Raw genomic sequence first — 25,245 nt, 5'->3', positions numbered from 1 at the left:
AAAGGATGGCTCAGTGGGTAAAGAATCCACCTGTAATACAGGAAACACAGATGTCGGTTCAATCCCTGGGTCAGGAAGATCCCCTGGAGGAGGAAATGGCAACCCACTCCAGTATTCTTGCCTGGAAAATTTCTTGAACAGAGGTGCTTGATGGGCTACAGTCCACAGGGTCACAAAGAGTCAGACACGACTGAGCATGCACAGGCAGAAGCAATATTTAAAGGAATTTATTTGCTTACATAATTAAAAAACTAAAGGTGTGTTGCTTGTCGGTTAAAGCTTGATCCAACAGCTTAACTGTATCACTAAGAACTCGAGTTTCCTTCTGCCTTATTATCCTTTTCATAATTCCATAGTATTAGCCTTATTCTAGTGCTGGCTCCTCGCACAGTTTCAAAACTGTCAGCAACAATTTTCGCTTGTGTGCTTTCTACATTTGTATCCAGCAGGGGGCGTTTTCCCAATTTTTTGCTCTCCAACTTTGGTAATATTATAAAATCACAGGCTTCATTCTGAAAATGCAGTTTAGGTCAAAAATCCATCCCTGTGTCAATCATTGTAGCAAGGAGGATGGAAATATGCCTATTGGCTTAAGTTACTGATTAACTGCCCTTGGAGGCGGAGGCGAGGCCAGTCCCGTTCAGATTACACGCTGATGTTCGGGGGATAGGTACGATAGTGCCACCTGCAACGTCCAGTATAATTCAAGGAACGGAAAGAGAGGTCAGCCATCCATCCCCTCTGCCAGGTATCATTAGATAGTATTTCTGTGTTTCTGTTTCAGTGTTACATTGTTTTTCTTTTATGTTTTTGTTCCATTAGCAAATTGTTTGCAACGGAAAACTATTTGGCAGCTATTAATGCATACAACTTAGCCATAAGACTAAATAATAAGATTCCACTACTGTATTTGAATCGGGCTGCTTGCCACCTAAAACTGAAAAACTTACACAAGGCCATCGAAGATTCTTCTAAGGTATTTGTATCTATTTATATATATTGCTTTAAAATTGCTCTGCTCCCATTATTGATTGAAGTGATGGCTTTATCTTTTGTCAGGTAAATTTAAATAATTGAGATGCAATGATTTTAAGAATCTTCTCACTTATTACATATTTTTACTGAAAAAAAATTTTTTTATGGATAAGTTATTGGTGTAGTTTGAGACTTCAAGTTAGATTCAGCTCAGTTCAGTTCAGTCGCTCAGTCGTGTCCGACTCTTTGTGACCCCGTGAATCTCAGCACGCCAGGCCTCCCTGTCCATCACCAACTCCCGGAGATTACTCAAATTCATGCCCATCAAGTCGGTGATGCCATCCAGCCATCTCATCCTCTGTCATCCCCTTCTCCTCCTGCCCCCAATCCCTCTCAGCATCAGGGTCTTTTCCAACGAGTCAGCTCTTCACATCAGGTGGCCAAAGTACTGGAGTTTCAGCTTCAACATCAGTCCTTCCAATGAACACCCAGGACTGATCTCCTTTAGGATGGACTGGTTGAATCTCCTTGCAGTCCAAGGGACTCTCAAGAGTCTTCTCCAACACCACAGTTCAAAAGCATCAATTCTTTGGCACTCAGCTTTCTTTATAGTCCAACTGTCACATCCATACATGACCACTGGAAAAACCATAGCCTTGACTAGACGGACCTTTGTTGGCAAAGTAATGTCTCTGCTTTTTAATATGCTATTTAGGTTGGTCATAGCTTTAGTTCCAAGGAGTAAGCATCTTTTAATTTCATGGCTGCAGTCAAAGTTAGATTAGAGATACCTTATCAATTGCCTTTGTATATCAGTTGAATTTCAAAGGGAAATTAGTAAATGGTAGTCAGTTTGTACCCACCTTTTCTCTTAATAAAGTTTTGGAGACATTGGGAGACAGAGACTTGATGTAACTACAACTTGCACAATAGAAGGATATCTCCATAATCATTTTCCATTTTCAGAGTTACTTAGTATATCCTAATTTCCATTGTGAATAGCATGTCATTATCTTAAACTTTTAGTGTTTCTTCTTTTTTTCCATATCAAAGTAACATTTTAAGGGAAACTCACATGCAAAATCTGTTACGAGTCTCCTTGAGATTGAGGATATGGAGGAAACAATTAAGTCCTCATACTTCAATCTCATTAAGTTATTGAAAATCTGACAATATTTTCATGATCCAGTTTTCATTTTACTAGCACAGTTTCATGAACAAATATTTATTGAATGAATGAATAAACTGAATCACCAAATTTGAATATAAAAGCACTATATATAGTATGTTTATTATTGTAATTAATAACATTAACTAAATTAATGATATTTAACCATCCCTGCTAGTAAAGGTAAAGCTGTAAAGGTTTCAAATGATAAACCAAAACATAAGTCTGGGGGCAAGGGAGTGAATCTTGTATAGGAACAATCAAACAAGTCCTAAAATTGTTTAACATAAATGTATCTATTTGATAAATTCCTGTCCAGTTAAGCCAGAAATTTAGGTGGGTAAGGGCCGGAGGCTTGTTTTAAAGTTGAATTTTTATCTTGTTTTTGCTCAAGCTTGAATTGGGAAATTATGTTTTTCCCTCTTTTTTTCTGCAAGGCCCTAGAAATATTGACACCACCCGTTGCAGACAACGCTAATGCAAGAATGAAGGCATACATCCGTCGCGGAACAGCATTCTGTCAACTAGAGTTGTATGTGGAAGGTAAGAGATGAAAGGTTTTAAGTTCCAGGTTGTACTCTGAAAAAAAATGTCATTGCCATTATTCAACATGACTCCATTATTTTATACTTTTAGCATTTAATTTATTCTTTGTAATTTATCTGGCAAAAGATGACTTGAAATATTTTTAAAAAATCATTGTAGAAGGGAATTAATGCAAGTTATAAACATCTCCCTAGGTCTAGGGAGATGCTGTAATATCAGACAACTTTTTGTGGAAAAAATGTGTGCTAAAGGATATAAATGAATCATTTAAGAAATAATGGACATTTTAAAATAGCTTCTTTGGTCAGACACACAGATAGCATACACATACATATGCATGCTCAATTGTATCTAACTCTTTGTGACCCCATGGACTGTAGCCTGCCAGGCTCCTCTGTCCATGAAATTTTCCAGGCTAGAATATTGGAGTGATTTGCCATTTCCTACTCCAGGACATGCATACATACATGCATGCATAAGCTCAGAAACAATTGATGTAGCACAGTACATGATCAATTGCTTATTTTTGTGAGAATGTACTAAGGTTTGTAATTCAGTCCCATGTATATGGAAGCCATATCTACTTGATTTTTAGTGTTTTAATTTCTTTTTTCATTTTTAATGTATTTAAGAACTATTTGCAGTTATTCATGTTGTCCCAGAGTTTTATCTTCAATGCTCTTCTCATACCCCCCACCCAGATACCAGTTCAGTTTCTCTTCATTTAAGACCTAAAGGCCTAATTCCTGATAATGTCTTGCCAGGAAATGGGCTTTAGCTTATAGAGTTTTATATTTCTGACTTGTTTGTAAGCTTGTTTCTGTCATTTTTAGATTTTTCTAACCAAAGCATCCAAATTAGGTTTATGTGCCTATCCTTTCTTTGAGTCATACCCAGCTTCATGAGGATAAAAATTATTAAGACAGGAATGAAACACTGTAAGCATTCTTTAGGAATTGCAGCATCATAGACTTTTTTGAACTTAAAGACTTTATTGAACCTACATTTTAAAGATGAAAAACTGGAGGCTTGGAGACATTAAGTGATTTGCCTGAAGTGGCATGTCAAATCCATAGCACCTGGAACTCAAGTTTCCTTGGTGGTTGGTGGTTTAGTCCCTAATTTGTGTCCAACTCTTGTGACCACATGGACCGTAGCCTGCCAGGTTCCTCTGTCCATGGGATTTCCCAGACAAAAATACTGGAGTGGGTTGCCAGTTCCTTCTCCAAGTGATCTTCCCAACCCAGGGATCGAACCTGTGTCTCATGCATTGCAGGATTCTTTACCACTGAGCCACCAGAGTTACTCACAAAGAAATTCTTCCCACTGATTTTTTTGGTAAAGATTTAGATTCAGCTATATATTTTTAACATCTAGTCTACAATGCTTTCCTTTTTAACCAATTTTTCACAAAGAAATTTTGTAGATAGGATAACTACAAAAAAAAGCACAAACTATAGTTTATGAGTTATATAAAGTATGGATTAAGTCTACCAAAATTAATTTTTAGGATCTAGAATTTTGAAATAAGATGACATTAATTACTTTTCAATTGAGGTGATAAAAATGTCCTTTTGATATATGAGTTTAGAGTCTCTTCATGCTTTAATGAGTTTAAGCTGTTAGCTTATTTGTATTTCAGTTTAAAATTACTGTTTCTTACTGAATCTTGGTTAAAATCATTATAATTTATTTCTGAAATTACTTAAAAATTTCTTTAGTTTAGAATGTATGTGAAAATGGGAATCAGACCAAAGCCTGTTACTTATGCTGAACCATGGATTTAACGATTTTTTTTATTTTTAAAAAATGTTGTCTAGATAACAGAGGTACTTAGAAAATATTTTATTGATCATCATTGCTATATAAATGCAGGCCTACAGGATTACGAAGCTGCTCTTAAGATTGATCCATCCAACAAAATTGTACAAAATGATGCTGAGAAGATTCGGAATATAATTCAAGGAACAGAACTAGAATCTAAATGACTACTAGAAGCGAGTAGGTATTGTTCTAAGTTTAACAAAATAACTGGAGGCATTAGAAATCTGTGCATATTATGGCAGATTATACAGAATCACTTTGTGTTTAGTTCCATAGAGGGCAGAATATTATAAATCTGTAGAAAATGAAATGTTTGATTTGAATTTTTTTTGAATAAGTAAATCAAAATAAGAATAATTATTTAAATTATTTGTTTCATATTGCTACAGAATTTTTTTTGTTACTGAATTCAGCTTGCCCTTATAACTAATAATATATTTGTTGGTGTGATTACCAGGACACTTACTGATTCATTTTTAACAAGAAGCTTAAAATAAAAGATTGTGTTTATAAAATATTTTTGTTTGTATTAAATACACAATTTAATTGTCAAAATGCTTGGCTTTGTTATAATCAGTATTGATGTTTCCACTTAGTTTCCAAGTGCACAGAATCTTCTTTTAAAAGAATGCTGGTCCACTACCTGTTTTAGGTTAGACCAGTTTACCTTAGTGTTCATAAAACAACTGTTTGGAAAACCTTATCTTCAGCTGTAGGGAGTGTAGCCAAAGCATGGATCATATTTTATAATACTATCTGATGATGATAACTTTTCTAGTAAGATTGTTTTCTAGCACTGTCAAACATACCAGGAAAAAAAAAAAGACCGCAAAGGGTGAAAATGTTAACTTAGAACATTGTGCTACTGGCACCGGCTTGCACCACCAGCTGTGTTGTATCACTGTGGTGATGCAAGCATTAAGCAAAACCAGCACAGCTTCCCTTTTGCTTCTAACAGTTGTCACAGTTCTCTGTGATTATATTTAGGGGTTTTTTTAGGGGAAAAAAACCACAAAATTTTTAGAAATAAGTTTTACAGTATTTGGTCATCAGATGTCATTCAAGTGGATCATAAAACAGTCTTTTTTTTTTTTTTAAAGATGTAATACTTTTTTGCATATGTAAGAGTATCCTAGTTCAGCAAGCTTGAAACTTTTACTTCTATAAAGCAACTCTTGATAACTTCTGTAGCAGTCCTGCTCAGTTATCAGACCTTCTGGGGAGGTAGGATTGCTTTTTCTTATAATCAGCCCTGGTTTGTTTTTATTTTTAAAAATAAATGTAACCAAAGTAAAGGTGGTTCTCTGGGAAATGGAGTCACCTTAGACCCAGAGAAGGAAGCCTCATGTTAACGGTGGCAGAGATAACCCATCAACTTAGGTCCCAGAATGACTTTGCAAATCAGATCTACTTACCCATCCAAACCACTTGTCTGTTATGTGGGAGAAAAATGAACTTTTATCTTAAGTATGAAAAAGCAAAGAAGGTGGTTCTTCTGTGTATCGTGTTCTAGTTTGACATTCAGAATACATTAGCTAACCTAATCTTCTCTCAGGCTCTTCCTATTGCAGGAAAAACGGGGCACTAGAGGATGGTCACATCCCGGGTCTCCATGAGTCCCAGAGACAGGCCATCAAGTGAGGTTCCTTGGCTTTGGGCAGGAAAGAATTCAAGAGCGAGTCATAGTAAAGTGAAAGCAGGTTTATTTAGAGATGCAGGTTCCATAGACAGAATACAGCCATCTCAAAAGGTGAGAGCTGTGCCCAGGTGTGGGAGTTGTTAGTTTTATGGGCTGGGTAGTTTCATAGGCTTATTATAGTGGGAGAATTATTCCTACTCTCTTGGAGAAAGGGCAGGGATTTCCAGCAATTGGGCCATGCCCACTTTTTGGCCTTTTATGGTCCGCCTTGGAACTGTCGTGGCGCCTGTGGCTGTATCATTTAGTTAATGTATTACAAGGAGCATGAAATGAGGCTTAGGGGCTACTGGTAGTCAAAAATCTTCCACCATCTTAGACCTAGTTGGTTCTAACCAGTTTTTTCTCTATCCTCAATGACTGTGGCATTCTTTTAAAAAAGGTTGTGCCCTGTTCCCTTCCCTCGTGTCTCATTCCTATTACATCCCAATCAGAAACAAAAACCTGGGCCCAGTAGTTACCCTAAGTGCAAAAGATCTATTTTTGGAGGAGATAGAAGGGAGTTTTAAGTAGTTAGTTATTATTTTTGACCCTAGCCTCTAAGTCTTGGTTTAAAAGCAATAGATACTCATTTGTATTCATGAACTACTTGACCTTTTTTGAGCAAATCTTCTGTTAAGGGACTTATGTCTTAGACTGAGGGTAGTGAGAGAGTTAAATTAGAGATATGCACATTCCTATTTCATTTATTTCATTTCATTTATGATAAAAGCATGCTTCCCAAATAGAGTTATCATTAAAACTTAGAGTAAAAGATTATTAAGAGGAAAAATTATTATGGTAGTCCTTAGACATGACCAAGTCAAACAAGGAAAGATTTATTACTTGCAGCAAGTAAAGAGAACACTGGGGATTTTTCCCCAAGCTCCAAAATTGGGGAAGTTTTATTAAGCTAAAGGTGCATGCATATTCATGAAACAGCTTGAGCAAAGAATTCTCCTTGGAGTTGGCAAAGTAAACAGAGTTCCAGGCTCTAGTTGATTGAAGTTAGGAGTGTCAGAAAAGGTCCAACATCATCATCGCTTAGCTTCCAGTAGATCTGGTGGTTGAGCCCTGGTTGTTGTTCAGTCGCTAAGTCCTGTCTGACTCTAGGTGACCACATGGACTGCAGCACACCAGGCTCCCCTGTCCTTGACTGTCTCCCAGAGTTTGCTCAAATTCATGTCCATTGAGTCAGTGATGCTATTTAACCATCTCATCCTCTGCCGTCCGCTTCTCTTCCTGCCTTCAATCTTTCCCAGCATCAGAGTCTTTTTCAGTGAGTGGGCTTTTTGCATCAGGTGGCCAGAGTATTGGAGCTTCAGCGTTAGTCCTTCCAATGAATATTTAGACTTGATCTCCTTTAGGATTGATTGGTTTGACATCTTTGCCTTCCAAGGGACACTTGAGTCTTTCCAGCACCACAATTCAAAAGCATCAATTCTTCAGAGCTCAGCCTTCTTTATGGTCCAACTCTGAGCCCTGGAGGGGGGTTAAATTCTTCAAAACAACTCAAGAAACTGCTTCAGGCTAATCTTTACCACTGAAGCAGACTTGGAAGTATTTATTATCTGATTTGTTATCTTTGCTGTAGTTCCTGGCCTGATAAGAGTCCTTTGTTCTTTTGTTCCTGTAAGATCATTATTAAGACCTGTTCAAGGTCAAGCATTGTGACCAGGCTTAGATCACAAAATGGTTTAGGCCTCAAATGGCTTCTCTATGTCAAAAACTATATCTGGTTCTTTTTCTGCAGGGACTCCATACCCCATCTGCTTACACAAGGGTGAGGCCTAATTAAAACAGTGGCTCAGAGGAGCCTGTTTAGAGTTTGGTCAAGGAAAGACCACTTGGCATTGGTAAGCCAGGTTTTTTCCAACACATCTCATCTATGTGGAGAATAAAGGAAAGGCCTTTTGCACATACTATCTGGGGGAAAAAGTTGGTATGTGGTCTCCCAAGAATCCTGAAAACAAGGGTGTGTTTCATTATGTTACTGAATTGATCTGCCTCAGTCTCACTCTCAAAGACCCGAGAGTACCCTCAAGACTGACCCATCTGCAAGGATCAGAGAGTCACATTAACCAGGCTCAGGAGAGTAAGTAAAACAGATTACATACTTATTACTAATGCATAATCAGAAATTGACTGAGGATGTTCATGGTCATGGTAGGGTAAATGAAAATTCATTTGTCTTTATAAGCAGATTTGACATGGTAAATCATCAATTTGCTTGACAGACATGGACTCAGAACAAGGATAATTAGTTTAATGAATGGACTGTTTCATGGCATCATGCATCCAGTTCTACATAATAAGCTTCCTTTTTCCTAAAATGTTTAGGCTGTTCCCTTTGTTTACAAGCCTTAAGACATACCTCATTATAACTAACTCTCTTGTACTAAGAATAAAGCCAGGTTAACTCTTCAGGTCATGACAAGGTTACCAGTATCATTCTTTGAGATGTGATTTGCCTTTTTTTTTTTTTCCCGTGAAAGTACATTAATAGAGGAATTTATTTAGTTGATGTTGTGATTCCCCCTTCTAAAATGTTTTAAAGGAATATGACTCCTAAGGCCATCTCTCTTCTTAAGACACTCTCTTCAGGTAACTGTTTTTTTTTTTTTAAGGCACTACTTTTGACAGTACTTAGAACACACTTCATTTTAGCCTTTGTATGACCTAAATAAGCATGTTCTTTGTTTAATAAATGGACTGCTTTGTATAGTACGTAGAACATAATAAACTCAGAATAAATTTGAGCTATTATATATAGTAAAAACCAACATTATTTGGTCAAATATATTAATTAGATTATTGATGGGGTAAAATTATATTTATGAATAGTCTTTTTTAGCTTATAGCTAAAAGAGGAAAAAGACCTAAACAAACTAGTAAAATATTCCTTTGGGAAGATAAGCCTTTAGTTTAACTTAATGCTGTATTTCTAGAAATAATCAGTCAGTGAAAGTGAAAGTGCTAGTCACTCAGCCGTGTCCGGCTCTTTGTGACCCCGTGGACTGTAATCCACCAGGCTCTTCTGTCCATGGAATTCTCCAGGCAAGAATACTGGAGTGGGTTGCCATTTCCTCTTCCAGGGGATCTTCCCGACCCAGGGATTGAACCCAGGTCTCCCGCATTGCAGGCAGATTCTTTACCAACTGAACCACCAGGGAAGACAATCAGTCAATAAATGGAGGTAAAACTTTAAATATTCTGATAATTGTGTAAAGGTAGGAAAATTTTCCTAAAATATGTGAGTTTTTAATTTAATGTGCTTTAAATATTTTCCAGGAGAATTGATTATTCAAACTGTTACCTGAAATGGAGTCTTTCTTTCTGGAAAAATTTACTGAGTATGTTTATTTTTTACACTTGAGGATAGCATATTTCAAATGTACTGCTTTATTCACTGTGGCTCACAAAATAAATTAATACTTTACAGTCCATATTCTAATGCTTTATTTTTAGCTTGATCTTATGTATCCTGGTTCTAAGTATACTATAAATTGATGGATAATTCTGTGTTCATCCTGTCTATACATTTGATTTTATACACTCTACTTTTTTAGTCCATGTTAAAGAACATTACTCTGCAGTCATCTTTAGCTACATTTTCTCTGTGGAACTGATCACTGTGGGTGAGAGATTCTCAAAATGTGCTTCCATCAAATACAAATATGCTATATTATAATCTTCTTTTTAAAAAGTAACCTTTGGCCCCACATTTATTTCCAGCTATTACCCCATCTCTATATTCAGTGTACAGAAAAGCTACTAAAGTTTTTACTTCTTGCAGGCTTTCATAAACCTGTTCTAGTACGGTTTTCCTCTCTACAACCTCACTAAAATACTTCTCGTTGAGGTCACCAGTTATCTCTACATTGCCTAATCAAACCCTCAGGTCTCAATCTATGTGTTAGCTTCCAAGAGAGTTTCACAAAGCTGGGTCATTCCCTGTTCAGGAAACAAGTTCTTTACTTGACTTCTGAGTATCACAGTCTTCCTCATTTCTTCCTACTTCAGTAGTCACTTCTTGATCTCATTTGTTTATTCCTTGTCATCCACCTGACTTCTAAATGAGTTCCCTAGAGATTAGTCCTCTGGTCTTTATTCTGCCTACACTTTGTTATCTTATCTCATGATTTTAAATAATATCTTTGTGTGAATTTGTTTTAATTGATTATATTCAACTTCTCCCTTGAAAATCAGACTAGATATTCAGTTCCCACAATAACTTGACTTTCTTTTGACTTTCTTCAGGGGCAGCATCAAATACCAACTGATCAGACACTCCTGTACCTTAAATACCTCCTTGTCCAAGCACTCTTCCTCCAACCCTGTGTTAGTTTTTCCCTATAATTCTTTTCACCTGGCATGTTGTATACATACAGATATATATATGTGTGTGTGTGTGTGTGTGTGTGTGTGTGAGTAACATGTAAATAAAATGTTTACATAAGTAAAATTTATGTAACATAAATATGTAAATATTACATGGGGGCTTCCCTGGTGGCTCAGACATTAAAGAATTTGCCTGCAATGCAAGAGACCCAGGTTCGATCTCTGGGTGGCAAAGATCCCCCTGAGAAGGAAATGGCAAACCATTCCAGTATTCTTGCCTGGAGAATCCCATGGACGGAGGAGCCAGCAGGCTACAGTCCATGGAATTGCAAAGAGTCGGACATGACTAAGCAACTAACATACATATATGGACATAAATATTTATCTGTAAATATGTACACATTATGGCGTTGCTGTTAGTCACTCAGTTGTGTCCAGTTCTTTGTGATCCCATGGACTGTAGCCACCAGGCTCCCCTATCCATGGGATTTTCCAGGCAAGAATACTGGAGTATGTTGCCATTCCCTTCTCCCGGAGATCTTCCCAACCCAGGGATCAAACCCTAGTCTCCTGCTTTGCAGGCAGACTCTTTACTGACTGAGCCACTGGGGAAACCCAACATAAATATTTATATGTAAATACGTATACATACAAGCCAGGGAAGGTGCTCACCATAGTACCTTCTTCAAGGGCAATGCCAAAGAATGCTCAAACTACCACACAATTGCACTCATCTCACAGGCTAGTTAAGTAATGCTCAAAATTCTCCAAGCTAGGCTCCAACAGTACGTGAACAGTGAACTTCCAGATGTTCAAGCTGGATTTAGAAAAGGCAGAGGAACCAGAGATCAAATTGCCAACATCCATTGGATCATCGAGAAAGCAAGAGAGTTCCAGAAAATCATCTATTTCTGCTTTATTGACTATGCCAAAGCCTTTGACTGTGTGGATCACAATGAACTGTGGAAAATTCTTCAAGAGATAGGAATACCAGACCAGCTGATCTGCTTCCTGAGAAATCTATATGCAGGTCAAGAAGCAACAGTTAGAACCGAACATGGAACAACAGACTGGTTCCAAATCGGAAAAGCAGTACATCAAGGCTATATATTGTCACTCTGCTTATTTAACTTGTATGCAGAGTACATCATGAGAAATGCTGGGATGGATGAAGCACAAGCTAGAATCAAGATTGCTGGGAGAAAGATCAATAACCTCAGATATGCAGATGACACCACCCTAATGGCAGAAAGCGAAGAAGAACTAAAGAGCCTCTTGATTAAAGTGAAAGAGGAGAGTGAAAAAGTTGGCTTAAAGCTCAACATTCAGAAAACTAAGATCATGGCATCTGGTCCCATCACTTCATGGCAAATAGATCGGGAAACAATGGAAACAGCGATAGACTTTATTTTTTTGGGCTCCAGAATCACTGCAGGTGGTGACTGTAGCCGTGAAATTAAAAGATGCTTCTTGGGAAAAAAGTTATGACCAACCTAGACAGCATATTAAAAAGCAGAGACATTACTTTGCAAACAGATGTCTGTCTAGTCAAACCTTTGGTTTTTCCAGTAGTCATGTATGGATGTGAGAGTTGGACTATAAAGAAAGCTGAGTGCCAAAGAATTGATGCATTGAACTGTGGTGTTGGAGAAGACTCTTGAGAGTCCCTTGGACTGCAAGGAGAACCAACCAGTCTATCCTAAAGGAAATCAGTCTTGAATATTCATTGGAAGGACTGATGCTGAAGCTGAAACTCCAATACTTTGGCCACCTGATGTGAAGAACTGACTGATTTGAAAAGACCCTGATGCTGGAAAGATTGAAGGCAAGAGGAGAAGGGGACTACAGAGGATGAGATGGTTGGATGGCATCACCGACTTGATGGACATGAGTCTGAGTAAGCTCTGGGAGTTGGTGATGGACAGGGAAGCCTGGTGTGCTGCAGTCCATGGGGTTGCAAAGAGTTGGACACGACTGAGTGACCAAACTGACTGATGTACACATAGTTTACATTTATATATTTATACATGTGAATAAGTATTTGTAAGTATTTGTATATCTTGTTGTTCAGTTGCCCAATCATATCTGACTCTGTAACACCATGGACTGCAGTATGCCCTATGTCTACATGTGTATAAATATATGTATTATTACATATGTCAGTGTAACATAAAGACAGAAACATTTACTTTCTATAACATTTATATATAAATGTGTATACATATTTATACATATGTCTATGGTGTGTTTTCCCCTACTAGAATTTATTAGAATCTAACCTCCATGAAGCTAGGTGCCTAGAAGTCCCTGGACTTTAATAGACACTGAATGACTACTTAATTGCATTCCAGACAACATGCTTGATTCCATGATACTCATCCTTCTTAAGAATTTTAGCAACAGCACAAAACAAAACAAAAAATGCCTAACCACCTGTCATAGTAAGGAACTGTTAGTTAACCTCTAGATTTTGCATGTTAAAAAGTTGACTTCACTTGCTACAAATCAAGCACCTACAGTGAAGGAGTAAAATGGTTTGTATAGTTTATGCCAGAGAAGTCTGGTAAACTCAAATTCTGTTGCATCATTCGCCTGGAAATCTTGTGCAGTGCCTTGATTTTTGATGTTTCAGAGGAAGTTAACAAAGCTAATCTTTTTTTCTTTCCCGTGCCCGTATCATATTTTGGGATATTTGAAAGAATTTCATGAGGCTGCAAAGTTTGAGCTGTTTCCTAAGATTCAACTTTTCTGTGTCCAACTTTTCTGATCCCCTAGTGACTCAGTAGATTTTTTTTTTTAATTGATGTTAATATCCTGAACCTGAAACCAACAGGGAAAAATAAGAACAGTGGTGATTCTGGTTTTTTCCAGTAAAGGAGTTTAGTTCCAATTGAACAGGAAGTTTCAACAGATGGCAGCTGAAATATATCTCCGTGCAGTGTAATTTCAGAGTTTAAAGAATTGTATAGGCCATCATTGGAGAAGGAAATGGCAACCCACTCCAGTATTCTTGCTTAGAGAATCCCGTGAACAGAGGAGCCTGGTGGGCTGCTGTCCATTGGGTCACACAGAGTTGGACACGACTGAAGCGACTTAGCATGCATGCATGCATTGGAGAAGGAAATGGCAACCCACTCCAGTGTTCCTGCCTGGAGAATCCCAGGGACAGAGGAGCCTGGTGGGCTGCTGTCTATGGGGTCGCACAGAGTTGGACACGACTGAAGCGACTTAGCAGCAGCAGCAGCATAGGCCATCATCTACCACTGCTCATGCTCTGTGTTGAAGATGTATCAGAGTAACTGCATTTGTGAAAATGTGCAACATTATTTCACATTTTCATTCTTTTATATGTAAGATTTCTTTGGCCTGGACTGATCTTTCCTTTGATTTGGCTTTACCTTCTCCAGGATGTTTCTTCTGACCTCTTAGTCTGCGTTTAAGCCAATTCTGTCTCTGTGTCTGAAAGACCTTTTATGTATATTACATTACATAAATTATCACACATTATTAATTTGCTAATCTCATTTCCCCCAAATATTGTTTATTGAAACAATAAAACAGACTCTCTTTTATTTCTGTGTTCCATTTACATCATATTTGTTGTTGTTTAGTTGCTAAGTCATGTACAAATCTTTTGTGACCCCTGTGGACTGTAGCCTGCCAGGCTCCCCTGTCCATGGAATTTTCCATGCAAGAATACTGGAAGTTGCCATTTCCTTCTCCAGGGGATCTTCCCAACCCAGGGATCAAACTCGTGTCTCCTGCATCGGCAGGCAGGTTCTTCCCACTGAGCCACCAGGAAAGCCCACTTATTTTGTATAGTGCCTGCCATAAGTGGGTGTTCAATAACTGAATGAAAGAATTTCAAGTTCTCTCTTCCACCAGCTTAGCAGTGAGAACTAACATTTCCCCGGGTTCTAAGTGATTAGTTGAAGTAACAGAAAAGTAAGAAATTCCTCATCAGAATCTTCCTTAATTCAGTTTTTCTAGTAAGAATTCCTGTGTTCCTTGGTCTTGGTAAATATACTCAGTAGACAAGTTGAGATCCTGAAAACATTTTGAAGTTTTGGGACTACATGAGCTAAATAAAGCTAGGTATAATAAAATACTTTCTACTGTTTATTCTGTTTTGAACACATTTTGATTTAAGAAGTCACTGTCATTCACTTATCAGTTGAAATGCTTTATTTGTCAAAGGTATTTTTAAAAATTACTTCAAGCCTTTTTTATATTTCAAATTAGATATCCTAGTCTTAGATTTAAAACCCATTTTTCCTGAATATATTTTCTCTTTAAGAGTAACACACTTTCATAGAGTGTGTTGAAAATTAGGGAAATCAAGGGTTCTTGTTCTGTCAGGTGCAGTGTTCAGAGTGTTATTTTGATAAAATCCAGTCGCTCTGATATGACTAGAAAATACTTGCTCCCTTGGAGTATAATAGCAGGGGAAAAACTGTGGCATAGGTAAAAATTCACCGTAATTACTTGAATTCGTTTTATACATAATCATCTTAGGTTTTGATAGTGAGGTAGTCGTATGGAGTGTCTTTGGATCCAACATACATGAAAACACCGGATTGCCAGGATTCACACAAGGAGGCAGTTCAGGTTTCATTTCTGTGTCTGGATTTGAAGCTGAAGTACTTTTCTTATCCTAAAAGATAAATGCATAAAATAATGGTCAATTATACAGTTCTGAAATAAAGAAAACAGAATTATTTAAACTAAGCCCTAAACTTTTTTATACAACTCAACAAAAATTGACTGGAAAAAGATCAAAGACTTGAATGTAAGATCTGATACCATAAAACTCCTAGAGGAAAACATAGGGGAAAGGTCCTTGGAGGTGGCCTTAGTAATGATTTTTGGATATGGCACCAAAACTACAAACAACAAAAAAGCAAAAATCAGTAAGTGTGGCCACAACAAACTAAAAAGCTTCGGTACAGCACAGAAACAGCAGAACGAAGGGGCAGCCTTGGACGGGAAGACGTGTACAAACCGTGTATCAGATGAGGGGTTCACTTCTAAATCTCTTAAGAGCTCATACAATTCAGTAGCAGAAAACCAAGCAATATAGTTAAATAATGGGCAGAGGATCTGAACAGACACATAGATAACTAACGAGTACATGAAAAGATGTTGCACATTCCCAGTCATCAGAGAAACGCAGATCTAAACCACAATACGATGTCACTGCACACTTGACGAATGGCTATTAGCAAAAAGTTAAGAGAGAATAAGAGTTGAGGATGTGGAGAAAAGGGAACTGTTAGTGGGAATGTTGATTGGTACAGCCACTATGGAAAACAGTGGGGAATTTCCTCAAAAAACTAAAAATAGGACTACCATATGATTCAGCACTTTCACTTCTTAGCTATCCAAAGGAAATGAAATCACATCTTGAAGAGATATCTGCATTCCCATGTTCATTGCAGCATTATTCATAATAGCTAAGACATGGAAACAATAATTCATCAACAGATGCATGGATGGAGAAACACACACACACAGAATGGAGTACTATCAGTCATAATAAAAGAAGAGTCCTGCCATTTGCAGCAGTGCTGAGGAACTGGAAATCATTATGTTAAGTGAAGTAAATCAGAGAAAGACAAATACTGTTTGATCTCCATATATGTAGAATCTTTAAAAAAAAAAAAAAACAGCAGAATGGTAGTTATCAGGGGCTGGGGATGGCGGTAAATGGAGAGATGATGGTCAAAGAATACCAACTTTCACTTGTATGACGAGTAAGTTATAGGGACCTAACATACAGCATGGTTACTGCCATTAACAATACTGTATTTGAAAGTTTGAGAGTAGATATTCTTACCACACTCACACACAAAAATTTGTAATGATGTGAGGTGATGGATGTATTAGTTAATCATACTGTGTTAATCATTTCACAATATATATCAAAGCATCATGTTGTACCCCCTTCAGTTCTTCTCAGTCGTGTCCGACTCTTTGCGACCCCATGAATCGCAGCATGCCAGGCCTCCCTGTCCATCACCAACTCCTGGAGTCTACCCAAACTCATGCCCATCGAGTTGGTGATGCCATCCAGCCATCTCATCCTCTGTCGTCCCCTTCTCCTCCTGCTTCCAATCCCTCCCAGAATCAGGATCTTTTCCAGTGAGTCAACTCCTCGCATGAGGTGGGCAAAGTACTGGAGTTTCAGCTTCAGCATCAGTCCTTCCAATGAACACCCAGGACTGATCTCCTTTAGGATGGACTGGTTGGATCTCCTTGCAGTCCAAAGGACCCTCAAGAGTCTTCTCCAACACCATAGTTCAAAAGCATCAATTTTTTGGCACTCAGCTTTCTTCACAGTCCAACTCTCACATCCATAACATGACTACTGGAAAAACCATAGCCTTGACCAGACGGACCTTTGTTGGTAAAGCAATGTCTCTGCTTTTTAATATGCTATCTATGTTGGTCATAACTTTAGTTCCAAGGAGTAAGCGTCTTTTAATTTCATGGCTGCAGTCACCATCTGCAGTGATTTTGGAGCCCCCAAAAATAAAGTCTGACATTGTTTCCACTGTCTCCCCATCTATTTCCCATGAGGTGATGGGACCTGATGCCATGATCTTAGTATTTTCTGAATGTTAAGCTTTAAGCCAACTTTTTCACTCTCATCTTTCACTTTCATCAAGAGCTTTTTAGTTCTTCACTTTCTGCCATAAGGGTGGTGTCTAGGTTGGTCATAACTTTCCTTCCAAGGAGTAAGCGTTTTTTAATTTCATGGCTGCAATCACCATCTGCAGTGATTTTGGAGCCCCAAAAAATAAAGTCAGCCATTGTTTCCACTGTTTCCCCATCTATTTGCCATGAAGTGATGGGACCAGACGCCATGATCTTAGTTTTCTGAATGTTGAGCTTTAAGCCAACTTTTTCACTCTCATCTTTCACTTTCATCAAGAGGCTTTTTAGTTCCTCTTCACTTTCTGCCATAAGGGTGGTGTCTAGGTTGGTCATAACTTTCCTTCCAAGGAGTAAGCGTTTTTTAATTTCATGGCTGCAATCACCATCTGCAGTGATTTTGGAGCCCCCAAAAATAAAGTCAGCCATTGTTTCCACTGTTTCCCCATCTATTTGCCATGAAGTGATGGGACCAGACGCCATGATCTTAGTTTTCTGAATGTTGAGCTTTAAGTCAACTTTTTCACTCTTCTCTTTCACTTTCATCAAGAGGTTCTTTAGTTCTTCACTTTCTGCCATAAGGGTGGTGTCATCTGCATATCTGAGGTTATTGATATTTCTCCTGGCAATCTTGTTTCCAGCTTGTGCTTTCTCCAGCCCAGCATTTCTCATGATGTACTCTGCATATAAGTTAAATAAGCAGGGTGACAATATACAACCTTGACATACTCCTTTTCCTATTTGGAACCAGTTTGTTGTTCCATGTCCAGTTCTAACTGTTGCTTCCTGACCTGTATATAGATTTCTCAAGAGGTAGGTCAGGTGGTCTGGTATTCCCATCTCTTTCAGAATTTTCCACAGTTTACTGTGATCCACACAGTCAAAGGCTTTGGCACCTAAACTTACACAAATGTTATATGTCAGTTATACCTCAATAAAGCTAGAAAAACAGAAGAAAACAAAAACTTAGCCCCATCTACTCTCCTTTTGGGAGTCCTTTTCTTTTGAGGACATTGAAGAGTACCCATTATATTATATTATATTATAATGGCTTCCTTGGACTGCAAGGAGATCAAACCAGTCACTCCTAAAGGAGATCAACCATGAATATTCATTGGAAAGATTGATGCTAAAGGTGAAGCCCCAGTACCCTGGCCACCTGATGGGAAGAGCCAACTCATTGGAAAAGACCCTGATGCTGGGAAAGACTGAAGGCAAAAGAAGAGGGCAGCAGAGGAGGAGATGGTTTGATGGCATCACTGACTCAATGGATGTGGACTTGAGAAGACTGGGAGATAGTGGAGGACAAGGAAGCCTGGTGTGCTGCAGTCCATGGGGTAGCAAAGAGTCAGACACAACTTAGTGACTTAACAACATGTATATATACATGTATATATATGTATGGGCTTCCCTGGTGGCTCAGATGGTAAAGAATCCATCTGCAATGCAGACCTGGGTTCAATCCCTGGGTTGGAGGAGGGCATGGCAACGCACATCAGTATTCCTGTCTGGAGAATCTCCATGGACCGAGGAGCCTGGCAGGTTACATTCCATGGGGTCACAAAGAGTTGGACACGACTGAGTGACTAAGCACATATATATGTACATTAAATTTACATATATTTCAATTATATGTGTCTGTACAGAGAAAACTTGTCAGAAGTATGTACAAGATAAGTTTTAAAAATCCCGTACTAGAAGTATAAGAACTTATAAAAATGTGTAAATTATAGAATAAGATGCAGTAGATCATAGTTCAAAGAGGACGTACAGTTGGATTTTAGAGTGAAGAAGGAACAAGATAAACATTCAGCCATCTTAACTTTATGGATCTTTGCTTTGTGTATTAAGCAAATAATTATACAACTGACTAATTACAATTGTGGTAAATCCTATGAAGAAAAAAAAATTCAAGGTATTTATGAAGACTCAGGGGGGTTCTAACCTAGTGTAAGGGCCTAGGGAGGCCATTCTGGTGAAGTGTCATTGAATCTAAGACTGGAAGCCAAGGAAGGAGAAGATAGAGGAGGGCACAGAGAAAAAGCGTGGCCCAAGTGGAGTGAAAATGGCTCGAGATGAGAGAGGGGCAGGGGCAGAATCTGAAGGGTCTGGTTGACTATGTTAGAAGTTTGGATCTTTATGGTAAAAGCAATGGAAAGCTATTGAAGAGCTAAAGAGAAACATGTCATGATGTAACATGATTAGGATGATTACTTGGCTGTCAGAGCCTTGAATGGATGTGGAGAGGACCTTCAGTAGTCCATGTGACTGACGATGATTTATAGAAATATCGTGGTACAGAGAGACTAGGAAATAAATTTGAGATATATTTTGAAATTAGCATCCATAGGACCTATTGACTGATTGGATGTGGATGGAGAGGAAGAGGGATGTATCAAGGAAGACCGCCAGATTTCTGGGCAAACATTTGGGTAGATGGCCATTTGCTACAATTTGTAACATACATAATAAATTTAATAAATATTCAAAATAATTTAGCTATTTGGGGGAGGATGGAGCAAGACAGTAAAAAGAATGAATACAAAAGTGATATTTCCTAGCACATGAACATAACATGCTTTAATCTTCAGTAAAGTCATGTCCATTAAAATCAACAAGCTTCAATCATGAAGGTGAAAGAATTCACATGGAAGAGACTATATGGACCTTGGTTATCACTCATTCAACAAATACTGAGTACCTACTGAGTGCCAGGCATTGTTAGATACTGGAAAAACAGTGATTAAAAAATCTGAAGTTCCACATTTTATTGTATAGGAGATAAACACATAGGAAACCAGCTCAGTAATGTTGGGAAATTGGTTAGTTATTTTTTAAAAAGGTAGGTCTTCACCTTCAAAACTAGGTGTCACCAGTTCTAGGTTCTGATGTCAGTAATAAAAGCTGTGTGACTTTGATGAAATTATTTTGTAAGGATTCAAATTCCTTGTCTATAGATATAAAACAGAGGAGATGGGTTAGATAGGTTTGATTCCTAATCTGAGGATATAAGGGTTCTCCAAATGTAGCTATAGGAAAGTGATTTTCAGTTATTTAAAAAACATGAACGAAGAGTGTACATTTACTTGTGATAAGGCCCTTAAAAATGCATTCTGTGGTGTCCAAGTCAGCAAAAAATTTTGGCAGTTTAAAAAACCCCCCAAATTTGGCAATTTCTGAAATAGGTAACATCTTAAGTCCTTTCAGATCAGAAATTATATTATTATAATCTAACCTTCTAGAGAGGTTGGCAGGGTACAGTGCACACACGCAGTGTGTGCGTGCTAAGTTGCTTCAGTCCTGTCCGGCTCTTTGCAGCCCTGTGGACTGTAGCCCACCAGGCTTCTGTCCGTAGGGATTCTTCAGGCAAGAATACTGGAGTGGGCTGCTGTGCCTGCCTCCAGGAGATCTTCCTGACCCAGGGATTGAACCCACCTCTTGTTTGCCTCCTGCATTGGCAGGTGGTCTTTTTACCACTGGTGCCACCTGGGAAGCCCCAGGGTACTGTAATTGTGACTTTTTAAGGTTGAATTAAATAGACTGTTGCTTATATGCATTAAAATTCTTTTTCTTTGAAGCCTTTATAGTAGATTCTTGTGATTCATGCGGCTCAGACCCTTAAAGAATTCTAAATCCTTAAAACTAGCAAGCATAAAAACTTGGTTTCTCCAACTCTAAAATGGAGGAAAGAATATTGGCCCTGTTGTTGTGTCAGGATCAAATTTGGGTCAGATTAGTTTGGTTTCTCTTAAAATAACCCATCTCACTCTGAATTCCTGGGTGATTCCACTTAATGTCTCAGCAAAATTGTTTCCCACTGTCAGAAACCTATTTGTTTTGAAATCTTTAGTTCTAGTCTGCAACTGTGAAGTATTCACTCCACTTTCTTTTTTTTATAGCTTCAAATTTTAGACCTATTTATTATTTTATATTCACATTTAATGGCTCTAATTTGAGATATTAAAATTCATAATCCACTTTTGTTCACATTTGAAGAAGTATGATAGTATTAGGGGAGTAGCACAAGGCAAGAACTGTGTGACCTAGATTCCAATCCTTTATCATCACTGCACCTATGTTTTTATATTGTCTGTAAAACTGGTTAAAAAAATTTGCTATAGTTCCCGTGGTTGGAAAGTGAAAGAAAATCAGATGTAAATGATAATTACTGTATAAATGGAACCGATTTTTATCATTTTCTTTTTTGCAGGTATACCTCAATGCATACACATCATCTTCCACAATTCAGTTCTGAAATTTACAAGTTAAGAACATTTACACTAGTATGCTCCCATTTACTAACGCTCATTATCTTGTAGGAAGCTGGCAAAGCTGGAAATAAAACTCATCATATCTTGCTATTTATTCTTTTTAACACTGCTTATTAAATTGTCTTAAATATCCAGAGCACAGACATTGGAGCAGAGTAAGTTGCTAGAATGTTATGGCATTCTGACAACAGGTCACTTTGTCTCAAAATGTCAAGGTTCCCACGATTCTTAAGTGGGAGGTGCTACCTTGTGACTTGTTAGAGAAAGTACCAAGTCTGATATAATTGATGGACACCAGTCAGGTTGCCCAGAGCAGCCTCACTCACAGAGGTTGTGACTTTCAAATCACCCTCTACAACTGGCTCTAAAATCTGGATCAACTTTGACTCCAAATGTAATAGAGAAAACAGAATGTAGTCAAAATAGAAGACAAATGAGCTGAAAAATCTTGTTGGCATAATCTGTACCATCCAATCTGTAGATGTTACTGTCCACCTAAATCTTTTGTATCTCCAGAACAATTCACAAATGTTTATGGATTTTGAAACAAAATACCGATTGCTTTTACTTTATATCCTGGTCCTCACTGCAGCTTTCTTATTTAGGTTTAGCCCTCTTCAAATCTGATATTCTTGAAATGTGGAGTTCAAAACACATACATTAAAAACAAAACAGCCTAATACAAAGAATAATAAGATTACTTTAAATTCTCTGCTAGATTACACACTGAGTCAGCGACTGTTAGTGAAGGATAAGAAGAAGGTTAACTAAAATTATAAATGAATCTTTTAAAATCAATTAAGTGCCTTGAATGAAATCTACGAATAAATGGTATTGGCTTTCTTACTAATTTAATACTCAGGCTCTCCTAGAATTAGAGAAGACTAGGCCACTTTGACTTTTGCAAGTCTTTTGTTATAAACACACATTTTTATGAAGATAAATAACAACAAACCACTGAAATAATAAAAATGCCCATTATAGAAACTGTAATTATAACACTAAAAGTGCTTTTTCTTTGGTTTTGGTTTCACAGCTGATGTTAATCACAGTAACACCAAAAGCAAAAAATTCCTTAAAGCCTAATTTTAGGCACCCTTTTGTTTCTCCTCAGGCCCAACCATCCTTCTTGTTCATGTTTAAAAAAAAAATTTTGGCCACAATTAGGGGACAGAGAAGTAAACCTTAACTTTCTACTGTTTCTATCAACAGTGATATAAATGCATCATATTCTTTCCCCCCCCCTCATATCCTTTTTTGAACAAGACACAATGTAAACAAATGTAAATTAACAAGGCACGTTTTTCTTGTTCAAAACCATCACCCCATATTGCAGTGGGGTATGAGTTGCATACCATCCCCAATCATCTTTATACCTTCAGAGGCAATTCCGGCTTAATGCAATGCATGTTACATCTGTGTAGTCCAGTGATTGCCTACAAAAGTGGTTTTTTTGGAGCGTGGGGTGGGTGGGAATGCGAGGTGCCCCAAATTTATAGTAAAGAGTACCAACAGTCAAAAACATCCAGCCCTCTGCCCAAACCCACCCAGTCGCACTCGGTCATTCTCGGTGTCTTCTTTATTTTTTCCGCAAACGCAGTTTCCCTGCAGCTGATGGGAAGAAGGCCAGTGAGCACCGAGGGGACGCGGCCCTTTTTCTATACCCAATTAAAGCAGCAAAGAGCTGGTGAACGGTCGGCTGGATCAATACGTATAAACTAATCCGCCTAATCCCAGGAGCGGTCCTCCAGGGTGGAAACCTGCCAAGTGGTTGTAGCAGCCCGTCTCTATAGTAACCGGCCGCGGCGCCTCTCCAGCGCTGGGGCCCGGATGTTGTCAGGATCTCGGCCGCGGGGCCCAGCTTCCAGCAGCTTCCCGGCGGCGGACTGCGCTCCTCTTCGGGAGTCGTAGTTCTTCACTCGGCCGCCGCCCGGTATGAGGCGCGGACCGGACTACGAGTCCCGGCATGCGCCGCGGCGCCCCGCCGGCCGCCGCCTCCCGGCTGCGGACGCCTGTGAGCAGGTTGTTTTTATGAGAGGCGTCACTGCTCTCGGAGTTGTGACCGCCGCCACCGCGACAGTCAGCGCCGTCGGGCGGAGGTGGCCCTGCCCCTTCAGGTAAGGTCCTAGACGGGTTTGGACCCCGGGAGGGGAGTCCGCGCCGACTGTCGCGGTTCTTGTGTCAGTCGTCTGGTGGAGGTATTCGTGGGGTCTCAGCTGAGGGGAGGCTTGATCCTCAGGCTCTCGGCGTTTGCGGCCGCCTGGGTGGCCCCCTCAGAACGCGGGGCCGCAGCCCTCGCGGCGGAGCAGATACCGAGGCGTCCGGTGCGGTGGTCCTGCATCCTCGGTTTCCTGCGTGCAGACGCGAGCGCAGCGCCGGGGCTGTAGGGGAGCCGTCGGTCGGGGGACGCACCCGCCTTCCTCCACTGGGCTGGCTTAAGGCTCTTCTCGGTCCTGATTGATGAGAATCCATATGGTAAGATGTTGTGTGCGTCACCCCGCCGGGTTTTCAGCCAGCCGGTCTGTTTTTGGTGACGTTTGAGCCTCGTGATGCCAGGAACAGAAAGATCAAATAAAGCATTTGAGATTTCTGCTTGTGCGCCAGTCTGATAATCATCAAATCTCCCTATCTCCCCCCCTCCCCTCTCCCCTTCCTAATCGATAAGCACCCTCACGTAGCATCAGTCCACACCGTGTCTTGTACGCGTTACCTGTTTATTTTGTTTCATGAATCCAACTTTTTGCCATTGGGAGCGCCAATTTTGACGAACTCGGCCAATTAGACACTTTGTTGAGCGGGTGAAATTGGTGCTGCTTCAGTCTAGCTTTATTAAGAAAATGGAATGAAGCCTTCTTGTAGCCAGACTAGGTAATTATTTTAGTACCGCAACTTTTAGGAAATTTGCCTCCAGTAAGGTCACATCTACTGAATAGTACTTGAAACGTCATTATTAGCGCATCTCTTCTTTGGTGTCAAGTTTGAATCTTATTAGGCCCCGCATTTCTCAGGGGGCTATTTATCACATCTTGGATGCTAGTGTGAATGGTTTACAATTCTTTTCTACGATATGGTCATAAAGGGGAAGGGAAGGGAGAAAGTGAGGGGATTATTTTTAATAATTTTTAATCCTTTACCCCAACCTAAGGATTGGCTAAGGATTCTAGTTAAAGAATCCATTAAAAATCGCTCTCAAATAATATTTAAGGGTGTGGGAAATACTAGTTTTTAAATGAAAATAGGTTAGAAAGTAGTATAATTCTAATTTTGTTTACTATAGAACTAGAAGTGGTTATATGTCTTTAAGAAATAAGACTCAAAAAAAAAAAAATAAGACTCAAAGGAGAGTCATAGTTACGAAAGGGATTAGATGATGCAACTACAGTTTTTTTTTTTACACTTTCTAGTATTTTCCAAATTTTCTGTAGGCAAAATTTAATTGAAAAAAAGGGACACAGATAAAGCAATTCCAGTTATGTAAACTTTTTAAACATTAATTTTAAAAAGCAAGTGACAACAACAAACAACATAGGCAGAGCCCCTGTTACTGCATCCACAAACTATGAATAACGAGTTTAAATGTAAGTTAGTTGTGGAGAAGTGACAAGAAATGCTTTGGTTGGACTGGGAAGGAAAACAAAACAAATATGACACATTCTCAGTATTTTTACATCTCATCTTGATCTGTTTTTATTTTGGACAGTAAAATCAAAGACAGAATTCCTTACTCTTCTTCAGTTAAGGCAGTGCAGTCTTGATTATTCCTGTAACTCAAGGTGACAAAGCATGGGCAT

At 38.8% G+C, this 25,245-nt stretch overlaps 3 protein-coding genes across 13 annotated transcripts in view; 2 read left to right on the top strand and 1 right to left on the bottom strand.

Annotated features, from left to right (window-relative positions):
- The window catches only part of DNAAF4 (dynein axonemal assembly factor 4), a 72,094-nt gene extending 64,747 nt beyond the window's left edge, over window positions 1–7,347 (top strand). Inside the window, exons 7-9 of one of the 2 annotated variants that reach the window (XM_043920734.1) lie at window positions 823–976; window positions 2,581–2,686; window positions 4,565–7,347. In XM_043920734.1, coding sequence (XP_043776669.1) covers window positions 823–976; window positions 2,581–2,686; window positions 4,565–4,677 — 373 coding nt within the window. In that variant the 3' untranslated portion in view covers window positions 4,678–7,347. The remainder of the gene's footprint in view (window positions 1–822; window positions 977–2,580; window positions 2,687–4,564) is intronic. The other variant, XM_043920735.1, reaches the window with a different exon arrangement.
- A 7,304-nt stretch (window positions 7,348–14,651) lies between these two features.
- Window positions 14,652–23,139, bottom strand: C12H15orf65 (chromosome 12 C15orf65 homolog). Of its 2 annotated transcripts, none has more exons than XM_043921164.1 (2): window positions 23,002–23,139; window positions 14,652–15,183 (listed from the first exon to the last, which is right to left on the bottom strand). In XM_043921164.1, the coding sequence occupies exons 1-2, from the start codon at window positions 23,017–23,019 to the stop codon at window positions 14,839–14,841; spliced, it is 363 nt and encodes a 120-aa protein (XP_043777099.1). In that variant the 5' UTR covers window positions 23,020–23,139; the 3' UTR covers window positions 14,652–14,838. The 2 variants fall into 2 exon arrangements, with proteins under 2 accessions (XP_043777099.1, XP_043777098.1); XM_043921163.1 differs by lacking the exon at window positions 23,002–23,139 and adding an exon at window positions 22,831–22,947.
- Window positions 23,140–23,434: 295 nt separating this feature from the next.
- Window positions 23,435–25,245, top strand: part of CCPG1 (cell cycle progression 1) — a 45,930-nt gene continuing 44,119 nt past the window's right edge. For 8 of the 9 annotated variants that reach the window (XM_043921139.1, XM_043921143.1, XM_043921142.1 and 5 more), the window contains exon 1: window positions 23,435–23,571. The gene's annotated coding sequence lies outside the window, so the exon portion shown is untranslated. The remainder of the gene's footprint in view (window positions 23,572–25,245) is intronic. The other variant, XM_043921144.1, reaches the window with a different exon arrangement.

This window comes from Cervus elaphus, chromosome 12 (genome assembly GCF_910594005.1).
Source record: "Cervus elaphus chromosome 12, mCerEla1.1, whole genome shotgun sequence".
In the NCBI taxonomy this organism is placed as follows: domain Eukaryota; kingdom Metazoa; phylum Chordata; class Mammalia; order Artiodactyla; family Cervidae; genus Cervus; species Cervus elaphus.
This window is presented reverse-complemented; position numbering and strand designations above follow the sequence as displayed.